At 35.3% G+C, this 19,986-nt stretch overlaps 1 protein-coding gene across 3 annotated transcripts in view; it reads right to left on the bottom strand.

Annotated features, from left to right (window-relative positions):
• The window catches only part of LOC149801333 (heterogeneous nuclear ribonucleoprotein K-like), a 56,245-nt gene that overhangs the window by 15,895 nt on the left and 20,364 nt on the right, over positions 1-19,986 (bottom strand). For all 3 annotated transcript variants that reach the window (XM_089955382.1, XM_089955384.1, XM_089955383.1), the window contains 8 exons: positions 10,868-10,980; positions 8,708-8,764; positions 7,512-7,555; positions 6,582-6,654; positions 6,065-6,178; positions 4,667-4,795; positions 1,809-2,008; positions 360-623 (listed from right to left, as the gene is read on the bottom strand). In XM_089955382.1, coding sequence (XP_089811508.1) covers positions 360-623; positions 1,809-2,008; positions 4,667-4,795; positions 6,065-6,178; positions 6,582-6,654; positions 7,512-7,555; positions 8,708-8,764; positions 10,868-10,980 — 994 coding nt within the window. The remainder of the gene's footprint in view (positions 1-359; positions 624-1,808; positions 2,009-4,666; positions 4,796-6,064; positions 6,179-6,581; positions 6,655-7,511; positions 7,556-8,707; positions 8,765-10,867; positions 10,981-19,986) is intronic.

Raw genomic sequence — 19,986 nt, 5'->3', positions numbered from 1 at the left:
ACCTTTCATTAACTACTTATAAACTAGGACACTTTGTTAATTTTCAATGAGACATAACCTAGTTTTCAAATAACAGATTATTTCTTTTAAAACCGTATATACTCACTTATAAGTAGAGACAAAACTGCAAAAACAAATGTTCCTTCAGATCAGGGTCTATGCTGTTTGCTCTACTGCTCACTCCTAACAAACTGGTTAGGCCCAGATCTGTTGGCACATTATGTGATGGCAGATCTGGATCTGTGCAGTTTGCAGTCGGAATCCACAAATTCCACACCAATTGTTAAATTTATTACTTAGCATAAGAATTTGTATGAAAACAATTTAATTTTTCATATAGGAATCATTCTTCATCTTACCTCATTCCTCCACGGCCGCCACCTCCTCCCTGCATTCCTCTGGACATTCCACCTCCTCCTAAATTACGATCTCCACCCATGCCTCCACCCAACCCACTTCCACCTCCACTTCTCATGCCACCCATCAATCCACCACTGCCGGACATTCCTCCACGAGTTCGGGGAGCAGACATGCCAGATCTACCACCAAAGCCCATATCATCTGAACCCATTCCCATGTCACCCATACCGCCCATGCGGCCCATACCACCTGATCGCCCTCCTCTGCAACAACAAGTGAGATAGTTAGAAGAAAAGAAAAAAATTGCATCTTGCCTGCTCTACTACAATATGATCCAAGAAGGTCTGTCTGATCAAATTTTTTTAATGGCAGTGGATGCTGGTCTTATAAATGAATACATAAGGACATATCCAACAGTGAATTCACTTGTTTATTTTCTTGGCTTGCTTGTTCATCTAGTGCTGAATGGCAAATCAGTATGTCCATGGTCATAATGTGCCAAGGTAACTGGATTCAAGTGCCTTGCCGAGACAACATTAGCCAACCCTGCATGGTTTGGGCAGGATTCTGGTAGTAAGTTAGCCACTGATGACTACCTTTCTACATCATGTTATGAACAATTGTATATGAAATTCTCCAAATGCTTGAATTTACTCTCCTGTGTGACTTGAACAGCAAGGCTACCCACATTTTTTTTGGAAAAATTACATTCGAGTCTTGATATCTCTTCATACAGAATGAAACACTTAGGAAAAGCATCAACATTTTTATACAAGAAATTAAAATGAATCTTTTCCCCCATGGTTAGATCATCATAAGAAGAATTACACAAATACGTCATCTCTCCTGCTTCACCAAGACAAATTCACAAACTTTGAAAATCATTACAGCGAGAAAATAGGTCCCTGAATTACCCTACCGGTGATGAGAAGTATTCCTGAAGGTAAATGTACCCATTTTCGCTCATGAATGTTCATGCACCAATGTCAGAGAAACCAAGCTAAATGGACAAGCTGTCAACAGATCAGTGTGGAATTAAGTCGCTTTGATCTCATTCTGCCTGTAATATGCAGCACCCTCCTTAGTGCATGAAAATTGTGTAAATATATACACCACTGTCAGTGAAACTGAGGTATATAAAAAGGGGGAAAAAAATAATGCTGTAGGAAAAGTGATTCTTGCATAATGCCAATGTTTTTTTCAGGAAAGACAAGAAAAATAAATGGAATTCTTGTGAATTACAGACCAACAAAATTTCGGTTATATACCGATCTCTTGAGGTATACATCTAAATTTAGAACTCATTTTTGCTGCTATATTTACACAATACTTTACGTTCATGAAATATAATGATACCTGTTATACCTCCCAAAAAGGAATCAATAACAAACACTGAAAGCAAGTGAAATAAACTTAACTCTGTTAAAACAACAAGTGATATCACATACCCTCCTCTAGAAGATCCCATTCGCCCAGATCCCATTTGGGAACCACCCCCAAATCCACCTCCTTCTCTTCCTGGTGGCAATCCTCTTGGTGCCTTTCCTCCACGGCCCCCATCTGCCCTTGTGAAACCACCATACTCTGCAGCAAAATACTCATCATAATTGTGTGGTTCATATGGAACATTGGGACCTTTGGGTGGTGCCTGAAAATAAACAACGTTCCTCAAATAAATGGTTACAGGTGTAAATAAATATATATATATATATATATATATATATATATATATATATATATATATATATATATATATATATATATGTATATATATATATATATATATATATATATACACACACACACACACACACACACACACACAGACACATGTAAATATTTAAAGACATTTCTCACTATCTAAAATCTTATCTAGACATATCTTCTATGACAATTTCTGCCAAAATTCTATCGTAGGCTTAAAAGGATATATTTCAACATCTTTTTACTAACAGATGATAATGAAGGAAGGTGCCAATGAAACTGTCACTGTTTACGTGATAGATTTAATCGCATCATTATCATGCTACCTCATCAACCAATCAGATCACTCGTCCAAATTTTGGAAGTGTCCTGTTCTCATGACAACTCATTTTGTTCTTACAGACCGTTGTTTGCTCCTCATCTTGCAAGGCAGGTCTGGTTCAACTAGACTACTTACACAGGTAAGAAATTAGAGACAAAACAAACAAAAAAACCAAGGCATATTGGGGTACTTAGTAATATTATATCAATATTCCAGTTGAATACAGTAACTCTGATGTTAGATACATAAGGACTGTAGGCAATATGGCATATTAGGTACTGAAGTTAGGTACATGGTAATATTACATCAGTTTTTCTGCAGAACAGAATAAATACTATAGAAGATATCAAACTTGAAGGAAGAATCTTTAAGGTCACAATGTTAATACCAGGTTGTAGGCAAGACATGAAATCATAGCATATCAGGGTGAAGACAGCACACAATAATGTTACATTAAAGTCACTACTGAAATGGGATGGTTGGTAGAATGGATTAGCTTTTGGACAGTTTTCTACATTATAACTAGGAAATAGGAGCTAAGTGACTTTCACATAAATACCATAGTAGCTGACACAGGATGGTCTGGTGGTTATTGAGACTGCAAATTTTTGGCTATAAGCCCAATACTTTACCAACCGCAGCCGTGATGTAGGACTTATCCCATTAGAAAACTATAGACACTGAGGTAAATGACTAATACATCAGATCACATGGTTGCTATTTAAGACTGCCATAAAACTTATTTAAAGTAATTGGCTCAGATTCTTTATCCGAAATGGAGGCCATGGATTTCATTCAGCACCTACTCAAATCTGGATCATTAGAATTAGGGCTATGAAGGCTTCAACAAGTCAGATATAGGCTTTGATACGGATACATAGACAAGACTGATTCTGATAACTCATCTGATTCTGACGATTCAGGCAACACAGATGTATACAATGAACCAACAGATTTAGCAGTTAAGAAGTCCGATATGGTTGGTCACACAGCCTAACTGACTTGACAGTGAATAAATCATCAAGATATTAAATTTCTGTGAAAAATAATTATAGGGCCAAAAGGATCAGATTCAACTGTTACATGGTTCACATGAACACCATAACTATTTACTTTGTAAATGAACAATGAACAGAAGTTGTTAATTGTGTGGATTAAGTTGCCAACTGACAGTGATGATACTGGAATGAAATTATAATATGCTTATGGTGTTGACTTGTGACACTGTCTATTATCAATGCAGCTCATGTAAAGGTCAAAAACTATCTTCCTTTCCTATCTGTATGGTACAGTTTACAACATAATTTTTCCTACTTTATGCGAATGATAACCTATATATTGGTTGATCAACATTTGTACTGGTACAATTAAGCTTTTTAACAACTTCTTCGGTCCTTGCTGGTACAAGCAGATGTGCAAACTAACAGCCTCCACATCTAAGAACTGACAACTTTCCAAAATGAGAAATCAACAGATCTCCCACTTTCAAAAATAAAAGTCATGATATTTTTTCTCTTACGTCCTTAAAATTTATCAAAATATTACTTGTGAACAAATTAATGACAATGAATTTTATTAGGACAAGATAAACAAGCACATATAAGCAAGGTACATTTTCTATACATTTCTTTGCATCCATTGTGTTTCACTATGTCACTCTTCCAATGAAATCACAAAATCGCCCCAGCACATACTCCAAAATACATTAGAAATGCCTTTCCATGATTCCATTATGCACAGGAACTACTGTGTATACCCCTTTTTCTAAACTGACTCGTATCTTTTTGCCATTTAGCTGGTATTTTTATATATATAACAACATGATCAATGTTGAACAATGTACCAGTATACTGGATGCAGCAGAGTATCCACTTCAATCGCAGTTTAAATGGACGCAGACACTACAAGGAGACATGGAAGTGGATAGCCATTTTACTATTGTACCATGGTGATTTTTCCACAATGATGGAAAACTGGGGAAAGTTGTACTCCAAGCAGGAAAGTAAGAGTGTACATTAACAATCACCGGTCTTGCACCTAAATTGAGAGGGTTGGCAGCTCCAATGTCATGTCCGGTGCCAATATTGTAAAATGACCACTGTTTTGTTTACTACCAGCCACCACCATGAATTATATTTAAAATCCTAATTTCATTATCTTAAAACACCATACGAGGCTTAGCATAACACAACACACAACCACACAATCGCAAGGACTGTTGGTATTGCATACTTCCAAGTCATCCTTCAACAATCAACAAAATAAAACCAGAATATGTACCGTTTCTAGCAGGTCGAAGATGGTATCAATGCAGTTGACGACAGGTTCTGGCTTGCCCTGGATAGCAACAATACGCTCTGTGGAATTGGGGCAGCACTGGGAGTACACTTTTATCTGGGTGCCGGTTTTCTGTATTTAAAAAATGGATATGATGAGGTCAGCAAGACCTTTTTGTGGGAAAAAAAGGACCAATCAAACCAGGTAAACATAGTTTTACTAATGTAGGCAAATACAATTACATCTTGAAACTTACAATACTCATTAGTTTTGTAAGTAAATTCTTTTAACAAACAAGAGCACGTTTGGAATACTGGAATACCAGATGATACGGACTGGTATCAAGATCAATATCAGAATTGCTCAAACCTGAAAATGAGAACACAGTGACCAACTTAGGGGACAGCTGAGTTGCTTTATATACAGACTGTTGTTAAAATAATGTCCAAAATATTGATGCTCTAACAAACGCATATCTGAAACTATGCAAGTTGCTCAAGCATACAAATCTGTCACACCGACCAGTCTGGATAAGGTAAATTTTCTTTGAGATGCAACCACATGCCAAGTTTTATCAGTGTATACAAAATTTTGGTTTTAGATGGTTTAAAAGACATCTTTTAAAAAAATGTGTCACCCAACCATGATATTAGGTCATAATACTAGTTTTTATATGCCACACTTATCTTGATACGCATCAACAATTTATCATTGAGGTGAAATAGGTTCTAAGACACAGAGAATGTCATGAACAGATACTCAAACATAAAACTTGTCATTCAAGTATGAATATATCATTACATGGGTCTGGTGTTTGTTTGATGGAGTTAAATCATTAAGATGCAGCCTTATACTTATTTTCATGAATGTAGGTAAAATACTGTACATTATATCGTGTAACAAATGGATTCCTGAAATTTTTTAATGTAACTTGGGTGTAAAAATTAAATACCCTGACATTTCTTTTCTATGGCTGCATTAATTTCTATGTTCATCAATAGGAGATACAGGGTCCAAAATACTGAAAATGAAACAGACCAATGAAAAAGATGTCAAGCGTGAATGTTGGTGATTCAGGATCCAAGACATGTTGGTTGTACTGAATGAATAGCTGAAATAAGATGAATATTTTGGCCAAAATCACCTAGTTTTTGCATGGTTTAGATGCCTTTTCCAGAGATGCATCAACATACCAATTTTTGGAAGTACAAGTCAAATAGGCTCTGGGATATCATGGGAGCAACAAACACAAAAAAACCCCATGCCCCTTTCCAATTTGTTGGCAAGGAAATAATTTGTGAGAAAGAACATATCTTGTCAAATGAAAAATTTATTTCAAATACTTATTTTCAGTGACCATCACACATAACAGATTCTACTGTAACATGCACAGCTTCTTACCTCTCGCAGTTCCTTGATCTTGAATCCAGCACGACCAATAATGCATCCTGCTTGGCTTTGGTGTACCAAAAGCCGAATCTCACAGTCAAAATCCTTGTCCTTCATGTTCTTGTACTACAAAGGCACGCAATGAAAGCTCAATTTTTTTGTCAAGAGGATCATTTTCTGTGACTGTCAAAGTAATATTTTTGGAATTTAAATTTGTGGATTGGGCAGGGTTCCATATTGATTACAGACGGAAAATTTCTCCCAAGACTTGAAATTCATATCAACTTCACGAATAATAATTTCAAACAAGAAAAATTCCAGTTGAGGAATGGATGGATTTGAAAATGTGCCCACCTCTTATGAAACAGAAAGCAAACAAGGGGAAGAAATTTATACAACCAAGTTTTACAATTGGCAGGCCATTTTGTTTAAAATTTATTTTGCTGAGAGATTACAATTTAGGACACAGAGAAGGCCATTTTTGTTTTTTAATATTAAACAGAGAACCAAAAAGAGTAATCAAACTTACATCTTCCAGAGTTGGGATGATGTCCAATAAGCAATCCAATGCTGTTCCAAGATCTGCACAAACTGTCAAAATTCTGAAAATTTAGTGAGAAAAGATTAGAAAACAATTTAACACAAAAATAAAAGTGAACAAAGATTAGTGAACTAATTTCTTAACTTTAACAAATTCTTCATCAAGCAGCTTCTGGAAATTACAAGTACTGACAAAATACAGACTCAATTATACATGTATATACTTTACTCGAAATTTTTCTTTAACTTTCTGATCTTTTAATGTAAAATTCATACACTATATATAATGCAACATAAAATAAGATAAAATGTAATCAAAGTTTTAAATATAATAATTGTAATTTGTTTACATGAACAAGTAAAAACGAAACTACATGAATTTCTGTGTGCAAAAATGAAAAAGGACTGGAATATTACTTTACAAAGAGCCAACATCTGAACTTCAAATATAATGCTAAAACTTCAATGATCAGATCTCAGGTTGAAAAGAACAGTCTTTAAAATTGTAATTGGTGTCTTTATTGGCTGTATCATATATATATATATATATATATATATATATATATATATATATATATATATATATATATATATATATATATATATATAATAATGAAACTTTACAAGTTATGGAATCATAAAATAATAAAATCTACAGCTAGGAAGAAATAGAGAAAGATTACTGTTCAACTGATTCCCCCCTTCAACCCTCTTTCAAGATTTCCTTTTGGGACTTGGACCATGGATTGTACTAGCCATCATTAGGACTTTCAAAACTAACAAGACGAGAATCTTACATCTCATCTTTTCTTTTTGCCATGAAGGCATGTTTATGAATGTAAATTGAAAAGAAAACTAGCTATGCATATAGATAACAGCACACTCGAGTGTAGTTACACAGTAGGGAGTGAAATCATACCGTTCTGGGCCGTCGCTATCGGGAACTGTTACACTTGCTTTGTACTGCATCATGGACCATTGGGACCAGACATTCATGGGTCAGGGTCGTTCCAGGGTGAAGGACATTCAGGGTCAAGGCCATTGGTGTTTTAAGAAGGGCGAGGAATTGTGGGGCACGGAAAATAATGGAGATAACAAAATAATTGAACATTGCGTCTAGAAGACAAGATTGGAATTAATGGGCATGGATAAAATACAAACAGCTGCATAATTGTTTCTACAAACAAGAGTTGAAGTATTATTATTATTATAATAATAATTATTATTATTATATAAACATATATATTGGAACTGCTTTCAACACACATCTGGACCTAAAAGGACAATGAGGGAAAAATCAAAGATAATTAAATCATTGATAGCATTTAATATACTAATATTCAAGAACCTGGGACATGGTCATTTAAATGGCAGCAAAAAGATTACTTAAAATGACAATCTGTAATGGAGATAAACTGCTGAATGGTCTTTATAATATAGGCTGGAAAGGTCTATGGAGAATGAAGGACAAACAATATGGACATAACAATGGCATTCAGAGTCATACGGAGTTTCATCATAGCAAAGCCAGTGAAAGACAAAAATTAATACATCAGCCTTCACATTACCTTCTTAAGTAGCTGGATCAAAATTAAAAAACACAAGGCAAAATCAATGCAACAAAAAGTGTTGTCAAACGTAGACTACTACATTGTCGAATGTTTCTGAGGCAGCTGCCAGCAGCTAATGAGAAGGCCATTATATTGTCAATATTTTCATGATGAGCTATTAACAACAGAGCACAAATTAAATGAACTCATTAATATCTTCGGCAAATCGGACAACTGCTAGCCTTCAACAAAATAATGGGGATAGGCAAGGATATATTGTGATTTCTCTTTTTAAGTAAAAAAATGGGCACTTATGGTACTACAATGGCAAGAATGAATGGGATAATTTATCCATTTCAGAGACCAATGAAATGTACAACTTCTATTGCTGGTTATACTGCTCTTCTATATGGAAAGAAGGAAAAAAAGAAATACTCGGGGACATTGTATTCATTTTTGTTTGGTACTTTAGATTTACACTTATTGCAAAAGAAATGTTGTGTGACATATTTAACTGATGATTATGGCATTGATGTTACATAAGCATGAGCATGACAATACTTGCCTCAGTTCTGAGACGTTTGATGTTATTGCCTCCCTTTCCAATTATGGCACCAGCATTCTGCAAGAAAATAAAATGAAATTGTATAAAACAAAAACAAAAGCAGAAAACAGATACTGCACTTGTATAAATTTGAAATTACTGTAAAATTTGTACAACCATGTCATTATATCCAAATTCATGCTGTAACGAAGCATGCAAGAGATGGGTTTCACTGTAATATGAAGACATTAACCATCATCCTTGCAATATTTGCTTATCCTTCATGCATTGTTCATCAAACCTACTTTAAGAAGTCAATTTCAACAAAAAGTCTCATCATATTACATAATGTATAACAAATCCATGGGTCGAAAAAAACAAAAAGGGATGCAGGTGGGTGGATGGGGGTTATTATTATTATCATGTGCAGTGTGTGCTCAGCCATTTAACGTCATCAATAACAAGGTGCAGAGCCTCCAGTCCACCGGAGGATGGGTAATAAACTTCGGTTCCTACATCCCAGCTACCATCTTAAATCAGTGCATATTAAATAAGAAAGTGAAAACACAGTAACTGCATATTTAATATCTGATTTTAAGCAGATACCCATGAATTGATACATAAATGTATAGCATGAAGAACTGAAGTATCGATATATGTTCTCACTATCCCACGTCATTGCACACCTAAGTGCTAATCCATAATAATTCAAAAATATACACAAAGAAGCATCCATTTCAGTAGTTTGGCATAGAACACGTGTCTAAATTTAATGACCCCCCCCATCCAACAATAATGCAAGGAAGGATAACTTATAGTTTAGTATGTATGCATGTGTACCTAACAAAGACATTAAGCAATACCTGTATCCAATTCAAACTAGAAATTTCAGTTACATTCACAGAAATTCTATTAATGTACACACTTCATTTCAACCATAAAAGAAATACTTGGTAACAAATAAGCCACATAAGGTAGGGGATGACCAATTTGATTCAATGGTCAACTGACTTAATATACCAAATGAGTCACGTTGGGTAGGGGTGGGTATGATCAATTTGATTCAATGGTCAACCGACTTGACTAAAAATATCTGTAAACAAGGAATGGCAACTTCATTTTATTATGTTTTCCTAAAGTAGAACACAGTAATTTAAACATTCTTAAGCTGCAAGAATTGACACTGATGGCTAAATTAGGCAAATTAATGGATTTATACATTCTAGTGAGAAACCATTTTTTGGACCATTGTATGTGTTTGGATCTTGATTGTGCATGCTGGTTGACTAACCTAACATCTGTTGTTTATCCCAGACTTAGCAATGATTGTACACAGGCTGCACTGAAGACAAACAATACTTAATGATGATGGTTCAATAGTGTGTGTGATTTGGATTTTAATGTAGCTTTAACAATTTTTCAGTCATATTGCTACAATATCTGCAGTGTGGCATTTTATAGTGATGTCTAGCACTGAGGCATCATGCTGCAGACATGTAGCATGATGTCCCACTCAGTGACATTATCCTGACACTAACCTCTTAATGATGAGTGCCAAACGAGGCAGCTGTTAGTACCATTTTTGCAAGTTTTAGGTATGACTCAGCCGGGGATTGAACTCACAACCTTCTGCATCCAAGGCAGACACTCTAACCACTAGGCCACCAGAGCGGTCGGTTCAATAGCAATCAGATTAACAATTATCAGCTTTCTAAAGAGCTGACATCTCTATTTAAAAAAATCAGCCAAGACCAAAGTGCTGTGATTGACTACTGAGACAAATGGAATGAACATTTACAAATAGTAACTTTAAACATCTTTATTCATATAATGAATACAGTATCAAGACCTTTTTTCCTAGAAAACAAGATATGTTGCCAAATTATTAAATCAAACACTTATTTTGGCACTAAAACTTGCAATTACTTCAATAAAATGGTGAAATTACTCTAAACTTTCAGGAGCAACATTGCAAGGGTGTTGTATCCTAATTTTGCTACAACAAAGCACGATTATGGGCAAATAGTGTAACATGAACACTGGACAGTGTCCATTATTGTACATCATGGACTCAGCCAATTTTCTTTATCCTCAAGGATGACCAAAAAGAAACCCCAATTTTTCTGACACAACAACATTGATGAACTCCAATACTTACATCAATAATCCATTATTACTGACCTTGCTCTGTAAAAGAATGCGAAGTTCAACACGTTTGCCATCATCCCTTCTCCTTTTAGGCTGATCGTTGTCATCATCATCATAAGCGTCATCCTCCCTCTCACGTTTCATTCCTGCAGTGTAATTAAAATCATACTGTAGAGCGCATTATACATTGTAATCATCTCACCAAATTCTCCATCAATTCTATAATGCATGACAGTATCAGACAAATATTAAACATCAACTTATCAAGAATATTTAATCAAATACGAGTTTATTTCAGAAGAGAGATGATTGCACAAAGTCATCATAATCAACAAAAGATATGAAAAAATGACGATGTTGAATCACATTCAAAGATTTTTTTACAATATATTTAGACATTTTTGTTTCACTGCTAAATGTTTCATCTGCATTTGTTATCTCTCTTCTGCAAGAACAGAAAGGTCTCTGATGCTACTAATGACATGGCATTGCTCCATGCATAAGAAACACAATCACATGCAAAAAAAAAATGAAATTTTTCACAAAACCTTGAAAGTGTAAATGCATGAAAATTCACCAGATATGATTTTAGGATTCCATAAAAAAGCTGAAAATTTGAAATGGGGGGGGGGGTGTGCCCCCCCCCCCCCCATGAGCAGTGCACCCGATTCAAGGGTTCCAAAGACCAAAAATGCATTTTACAATCATAAAAAATGGCTCCTGGTGCAACTTATGATTATAATATACAACAAAATCATCATCTGAAAAACTAACAAACTGCCACATGAATTTGTTCTCCAATACTTTTGGTGCTTAACTTATTTCATGTACATGTCGGTGTTCACAGAGTAATTAAGTCACAATAATTTTTGCAAATATGTGATACTTCTCTCTTTTCATAACAAATCTATAAAATAAACATCCAAGTACATCAACTATACACAAATAATCCCATACATTCATGTGTCCTTATCTCCAATGGACACAACCTGTTGATATGCCAGTCAAGCCTTTTTTTTTGCAGCTTTGGCAAAGATTTCTCTAGCCTTCCTTTTTGACAGAGAGCTACATCTGTTCTCACATGCAAGAAATCTTTCTTATAGTAATTAATTGCACTTTTTCCAGATGCCTTCTGAGCTTTAAGTTTTCCATATGCAGCTTTTTTGAAGGTGCCATTCCAAACTCTTCCAACCATGATAACCATAGAAAGGTCACAAAATGCTACTCCTCTAACATTCAGTTCTCTTATAAACTGACTAACTAAATTTCTTTTTTTTTTTTTGCTCCAGCCATTCGCATTTCCATACATTTTTAAAACCTTTATCTAAACTTCTCGTGTCATGGTCTCTCCCAACAACTCGGGACACCATTTTTGTTGTTGTTGTAATCACGCTTTTTCCATTCCACAAAGATTCACTGGATGAATTTAAACTTTTGACCAATCAGAACAGTCTTTGAGTCATGAGCTAACTAATATATGGAACAAACGTGTTACAAGGGTAGTTGTGGAATGGGACTGAACAGACTGTGTTTTTAAAAACCAGATCATAGATGATAAAAAAAGAGAAAGATTAAGAAAAATCAGAGTCAGGAGAAAAGTGGAATTCTGCTTTTAAGACGGAGAAAAATCATTTCTGATTCACATATTTTGTGGAGGTAAATGGCTGAAAATACAGAGGTTAGTTGCACATGACGTGCCCACAGAACTAACCCGCTTCCCCTGCCCCCATGACTGAACAGTGTTATTGTAATCATTACCAAAGGCTGGATATAAACTTTACCCACTGTTTATAAAAAAATGGTAACAGCTAAATACATGTCACATCTGTTCCAGCTACAAAACTATTGGATCCAATTACAGCAAGGTGTGCATTATGGAGGTAATATTGCAACACACAAAGGGCAAGACAACCAGGAAGAAGCCAATGTATTTTTCATTAAATATCATGGGCATAGCAAATGGAGAGGTCTTTGAGAATATTGTTTGATGAATACAATTTTCATTAGTTCTGGTGAAAAGTGCCTCCCACTGACCCCATCCACGATAAAAATTAAAATATCACGATCATCTGCACATACGTTCTTTTTTTTTTTTTTTTTTTAAAAATCTGATTCATCTTGACTTGTAAAAATTTTGAAGCGTCTGACTGAACTTGAACTATTATTTTCTGAAATTTTTTGAAACTGGATATAAAAAATGTCAAACCTGTCAAGACGGGAAACCACATGTTATGGGGCTGAAATTTATCAAGAACATTCTAGCCAGAGGCTGGTTAATTTCCTGTTAAATTAATAGTTTTTGTTATTAAATAGTCCAATGGTTAGTTAAGTTTTAGCTGTCACCAGTCAGCATTTTGTGGAAATGACTAGTGAAGATTAATCAATCTACAGTACTAGTCCTTCAGGCAACAAAGAAATTTGTTAAATTTAAACATGGTGTTATGTAATACATTCCACTAGATTGTAGAACCAACTATATAAATATCACCTGTGGGTTTTGAGGAGACCCAGTAAATGCCAACAGGTGAAGGCCCAGTTAAATTTTCCGTTTCAGTACAAAATTTGGTTGCCCTCTAGGACGGTCACTCCACTAGTGCAACCAGCATCCAGTATATTATTGCAGAAAATGTCAAATTACCCCTCATGCATAGCTGCCAACCCCCGAATAAAAAAATACTGACTTCTTGTGACAAAAATACTGATTTTCAGGAACAATACTGATTTTCAAAATTTTAATGCATACGTAACTATTTACACCATATACAACCATCAGTAAAGTAGGACAGTGCTTCACATAATTATTTAATGTCAAAGATGCATGTGTTGTACCATATTCCATTTGGGTGCCCATTCAGAAGGTGCAAGAGACTCAGACAGACTTTTTAGAGTAGCCTCTTCCACACCTTGTTTTTTCCAATCATTATCAATTTGAACATGTCAACTTTCATTGATGATCTCAATTCTGTGTGATTTTCTTATTGAACTGTTTTCTTTCTAGCAGTATGAGTAATACTTTGCGATTTTACTGTCTGGAAAACGTGTGCGAAATAAATCGCCAGCAACAGTAGTAACTGAAAGAGGAAGGCTAATTTCCAAAAGAAATTGAATAAACTGAATTTTGATCAAATTACATCAAGGTTCTCTCTGTTATCTATATACGTTGTTGTTGTTGTGGGGTTTAACGCCATTTTTCAGCACACGATTGGCTATTCATGGCGGCCAGTATTAATGGTGGAGGAAGAACCCAGGAAAACCCCAGAAAGAACCACCGACCCATGAGAAGCTACTGGCAAGCTTTCTCACATACCCGCATTGGCCGAACCCGAGACTCGAACCGACGCAGACATATCTATATACGTCTTAAGTTCAGGCTGAATTGTGTATGATATAGCAGCAAGCTAATTATTAGCTTTTTCGTGGTCTTTATTTCATAGGCGCCCAATAGCGAAATCACGTTACACAATTTGCAAAATGTAGAGTTTTCTCCTTGACTAGATGGTTTCACAAATCTGAACAATACAGCAAAATTGTCCTTCCAGTTCTGCTTTCTTGTCTTTTCTGGAGAAAGTTCTGAATATTCTGCTTTCCTATTCAACAAGATTAGAAGTTGAATATTACAAAAACGAGATACAGCAACAGTGGTAACTGTTTGCAAAATCCAATATGGCGGATAAATACAGGCATTTTAGCCTTGATTTCAAATGAACCAATCATATTGTAGAACTTTATTCCTATATACATGTGATGCATTTATATCAGAATGGATCAGAATGGAACCGAGTGCTCGTTCTAAACTGAAAATTGCACAGAATTTTTAAAATACGGAAAAAACGGGACACTTGGCAGCTGTGCTCATGAGCAGAAAAAGATTTAAGGGTTTAAAGATGGAACTCTCTTGATTACAGATTTCTAAATTAAACACGGACATTTGTCCAACGTGCTATTAAAGTACTTAGTGATAAATAATCTGATTACGCTTATCGCTGCATATTCCTCTGATAGGTTTAGTCATCTTCAATATTAGCACCAACTATCAGGATGACCTAAACAAACTGCCGAAAAGCACGATATCTGGTCGACAAAAAGTGAAAATGGCACTTTAGCCATTATGTCCTCTCTCCAGTAGATTACAAGATACATCAGAAAGTGTACCAGACTACAACCAATTGATCATGTGACGAACTTGCTTCCTTTGCAAATACTTCTATTTTGTGTAATGGCTACATGTAGGTAGAAGTGGGAGTTTACCATACCAGATATAATTTAGTTTGAAAGTCATATGTGGAAATGTCATCAGCCTGGATGCAAAAGTAAAGTTGGTTGGTTGATTGTGGATTGTACTGAGATCCAGCTCTGTAAGGCTATATAGTGCAACAAAAACAGTTATATAATAAAAAAGCATAATGAAAATGGCTTATTAATGAAGAGCAATAAATGTATTTTTTTTATATAAAAAAAACGTGAAAAAATGAGGGTTCCTGATCAATGGGGATGTAACAAAAATGAAAGCAATCCAAGTAAATCAAAGGGAGAATTTTTATAACAGTAGATTTTACTGGATATAAAAAGGGCCAATGTACCCTTGTATAAGGCAACTTCATATACAACACATCATTATAGTAAGGGATTAATGTACTATATATATTGAAACCCAGTATAAAGTAACTTTCTACCTTGTACATTACTGTGAGGCCTTAAAGTAAAGAGACTAATAAAATCCCTTTTCATCTGACAACTCTACAGGATTTATGAGCTTTTTGCCTGTTTTGTACTGCACGCACAGAAATTATTAATTTCTGATTGATCCTGGAGTCAAGCTGTATCAATCCTCAATATTGATAATTATACCTATTAAGACCAGGCTTTATTTTTGAAGTTTATAGATTTTTTGTGACACATCATTTTCTTTTCTTATATCGACTATGACCAAGCTGTAAGCTGATTTGCACGCAAAATGAAGTCTTTCAAAACAAGCAATGAGAGTAAAATCAAATTATTCTAATAAAATTTCTCCATCTTTTCTTACGACTTGCTGTATATACTTCCTTATAAGTCAAGTCAACTGCACAGACCCAGATATGCCATCACACAACGTGCTGGCAGATCTGGGTTTGTGCAGTTTGTTAGAAGTAATCACCTGAACCAACAAGACAGACCCTGATCTGCTGGCACATTATGTTATGGCAGATCAGGCTCTTTGCTGTTTATAACAAAGTGCTAGAATATAATTTCCCTATTACAGCAAAGCTTTCAGTTGTTTCAATACTCTCTAACTTGATCAATGAATTTACACCACATGGATATGAAAGCATGTCATAACTTGTCTTCTTCATAAAATCCTACATTACCTTCACATCAGGATATATTACAAAAAAAAAACAACAATACATTACCTTTCAAACTGTCTGTACATGAAAGTATATACAAAGAGAAGAACAAGCTCAGGCTATTGGTATCTGAAAACCATCACCACCACTTCATATTTCATGTCCTCTTCCTATTGCTTATTTCTTTTAAAAGGTGATCACACATTAACCATCTCTCAGATCAAAGTGACACTAAAGAATGACTGGTGGTGCTATTCAAACCAGCTCTTCTAGTGATACCATCTCTTACACACATGTCAATAGCTGTTTAAATATTAAACTATGGACATCAGCCTGCCAGCAGCATATTATATGCACATTTGTTGACATGGCTGCCTAGCAACAGCCAATCAGACTCTGCCAGCACCTGAGCTTCACCATGTTGCTGCTGATGTGAAACTGTCACAAGTTGTTTTATGCATGTACAGATCTCTGTTTTTATTTTTTTTTAAAAAGGCTTCTACCTCAGAAAGTTCAAGTGTACATTCTGCCCTCTATTAAGTTGCCATTTCTAACTGTAGCTGACACAGAGAAACTGTCTTCAAGTGGAGTGTAATGCAGATACTACTAAACAGGTGACAACAGATTAATCAATGAAAGAATACAGCCACGATGATTAAAATCAATGAACATAAATTCAAATTCACAGGCACCTTAAAATAGATGAAGTACTCCTCCAGGAGTATAAAGTTTCTCCTACACTTTGTAATTCTATCTATCAAGATAAATCAATCGAATGACTGATAGGTATTTAATGGCATATTATCCCAATAAAGACTATCCAGTTCTGTACTAATGGGTGTAAAGTGCCTTGCCCAGAAATGCACATCACCTGATCCAGGCAGTTCTGTGCAAGACCTGAACCTGCAAATGACCAACCGTGAGTTTGGCTTACTTAACAATGAACCACTGTTAATTCACCCATATATATATATATATATATATATATATATATATATATATATATATGAATGAATGAACCCAGTATTGGAAACTGTCCATTAAATTTTGACATGGTAGGATATTCAATGAGCCGATTAGCAATCTGTGAACCTCATTTTCTTTGTTGCCAGTACACTGCCCTGCAGACATTTTTTTTTGGAGTGACTCTGTCATTACTTTTTGGAGAGAGTGATCAATACATAAATAGTCATACAGATCTACCTGAAGAAAGAGAATCCTAATGTATAGGTTCAATAATGTGTTTGGATCCACAACAGACTCCATAGAGATAGAAAGAATGAATCATCGTGTTTCTACCCCAAAAAAGCTTTTAAAATGAAATCAATGACCAAAATGACCCCATAACCAACAAATAAGAAACATATCTAGTAATAAATGGTTTGGTTTGGTGTGTTAAGGCTCAGCAACCCCAACAACCAGGTATGTTGTTTAATGCAACTGGAGAAAAGAACCTTGCCAAAGGCACACCAGACTAGCTGACCCAGGTTCATCCAAAAGAATTCAAGCATACACCCTTTCAATTACGAGTCTGGCACACTAATCACTGCGGCTCCAAGTATTGTCAACTGTCTTAAGTACAGTCTTGGCAGCCATATTGGATACAAGATCAGCACAAGTTTAACATAGGACAAACTAGACATCATTAGAAGATTTGTGGTGAAAACATTTTTGCTGATATGATGGTCTATTCAAGTGAATTAGTGATGGGTTTCTATATCGTCATTTATTATGGCAGGCATATTTGAGGTCAAATTTTTATTAAGGACAAATTAAATATAATAATATTAATAATGACTATTTAAAGAAACTAATTTGGTCAACTGACCGATCTTCCACAAGGCATTCTACAACATTTGTACATAATTATGCAATGCACACTTTTTACGAAATAAAGTGTCTTTAGACAACAAATAATATTAAAACTAGACAACTGATCTACTGCTACAATAAGATATACACAAGGCTTTAAGGATGAATAATACAGGATTCATACAAACAGTAGTAGCGTACATGTGAAAAACATAGTTTTGGGGGAAAAACTCCAACATCAGACTGCCTTTCCATTTAGGAGTAGCATCAACAGATTTTCAAGATGGCTACAGTGGTGGCTATACCAGATGCAAGACTGCCACCATTTTCCTTCAAGACCAACTATAAGAAATAATTTAGTGATAACCCATGTTAATCTTGTCATCTCTTCAGGAGTAGCAGTCATAAACAGATGGTTGCTATGGTGGCCATATTGACTGTCAGAGTAGCATGTTTCATTCAAGACCAAGTAGACTTTGGCATGAATGTGTGTAAAGTTTCATGGCAATCTTCCAAGTTGTTTATGAGAAGTAGGACTATCAAATTTGCACTAACAAAACAATAGTCAACAGACCATCCTAAAAGCTCGTCCAATCTATGGTTAGCAAAGCTGATAAAAAAAAAAAAGAATACCAGTATTTGAGAACATAATGAATCAATCACTGAACTGATATACTCCAATGGTTGTCAATACAGAAAGTTACCCTTGGGCACTATCACTATGGGCACCAATACATTCTGTCATAATAATGACCACTACAAATTAATATGGTTCCCAAACAATCCTTCCAATGCCCAAGATACATGACCAAGAGTTTCACCTCAAATTAAATGCCTCACATCTTCATTATATTTAACCTTCTGCTATGACCCATAAATTCACCTGCAATATTGGTGGCACTCTAGTGCAAGTTTCCAGCTCCTGGAAAATCTATAAATCAATGAAGCTGAATTTATACACAACCTCAAACCCAACAAGCCATAGTGTCTTCCATCTACTATCTGTGTTCATGCATTAATTATGCATGATGTCACCTGTCACAGGAAGAAAGTCCACAATAGCAGAATGCCTGGTTGAAAGAAAACTTGCTGTTGAAGCATTTTGTTGTACATGCATGCCACATACACCATATACAAAGATATTCCCTTTTTCCAAAAGCATGTCAGCGCTTGATAAAATTTAAGCAATATGGATATTTGTTATTGCAATTGAATGGGTTTTAAATATTACTGTATTATTTCAAAACTGCAACTAATATCCCCAAAAATATGCAAATATACTATTCAACCACAACTCTCAAGTGTTCTTGCTTGCTCAATTCAAACCTAAAACAGCATAAGCATATAACAGGTTTCCTGTAAACTTATATCAATTTATAAGTACCATTTCAACTGAATTACTACTCAAACTTAATTGCTGCAGTCCATGTAGCTTATATATATGTGTGTGTGTGTGTGTGAGATTTGGATTTTTAACATAGCTTTAACAATTTTTCAGTCATGTCACTATGATGTCTGCAGTTTATAGTGATGTCTAGCACTGGGGCATCATGACGCAGACATGTAGCATGATATCCCACCCATTCACATTATCCTGACACTGGAGTTATGTTCCCTATTTGCAACTAGTCATAAATGAGATCAGCATTATGACACAGTGAACCTTCCACTATAGGGATCGATTTAGCTAATGGCTTTGAGAACCAGTTAATACTGACAGCAACAGGTCCAAATGGCAAGTTAAGTTTTCCCAAAGTCGATTATGATTGGGGGATCAGCAAATCTCATGTGATAGACCCTCTGGCCATTTGAAATGTCATGTTTTATATCATCACCACCCCCATACTGACTTCATTAATAAGGCTAACAGACCAGTTTCATAATGCCTGCAAATAACGCTCTTGGGTTATCTTGCAATTCCAAAATAAGGCACTTATTTCTGGGAGATTTACAAACAATAAAAAGGTCAGAAAGTGAGAAGTATATAAAAATGTCAGAAAGTAAGAAGTATAT

Source organism: Sinohyriopsis cumingii, chromosome 4 (assembly GCF_028554795.1).
Source record: "Sinohyriopsis cumingii isolate HCF-2022 chromosome 4, ASM2855479v2, whole genome shotgun sequence".
Taxonomy (NCBI): Eukaryota; Metazoa; Mollusca; class Bivalvia; order Unionida; family Unionidae; genus Sinohyriopsis; species Sinohyriopsis cumingii.
The sequence above is the reverse complement of the archived record's forward strand: the minus strand, read 5'-3'. Positions and strand labels throughout refer to the sequence as shown.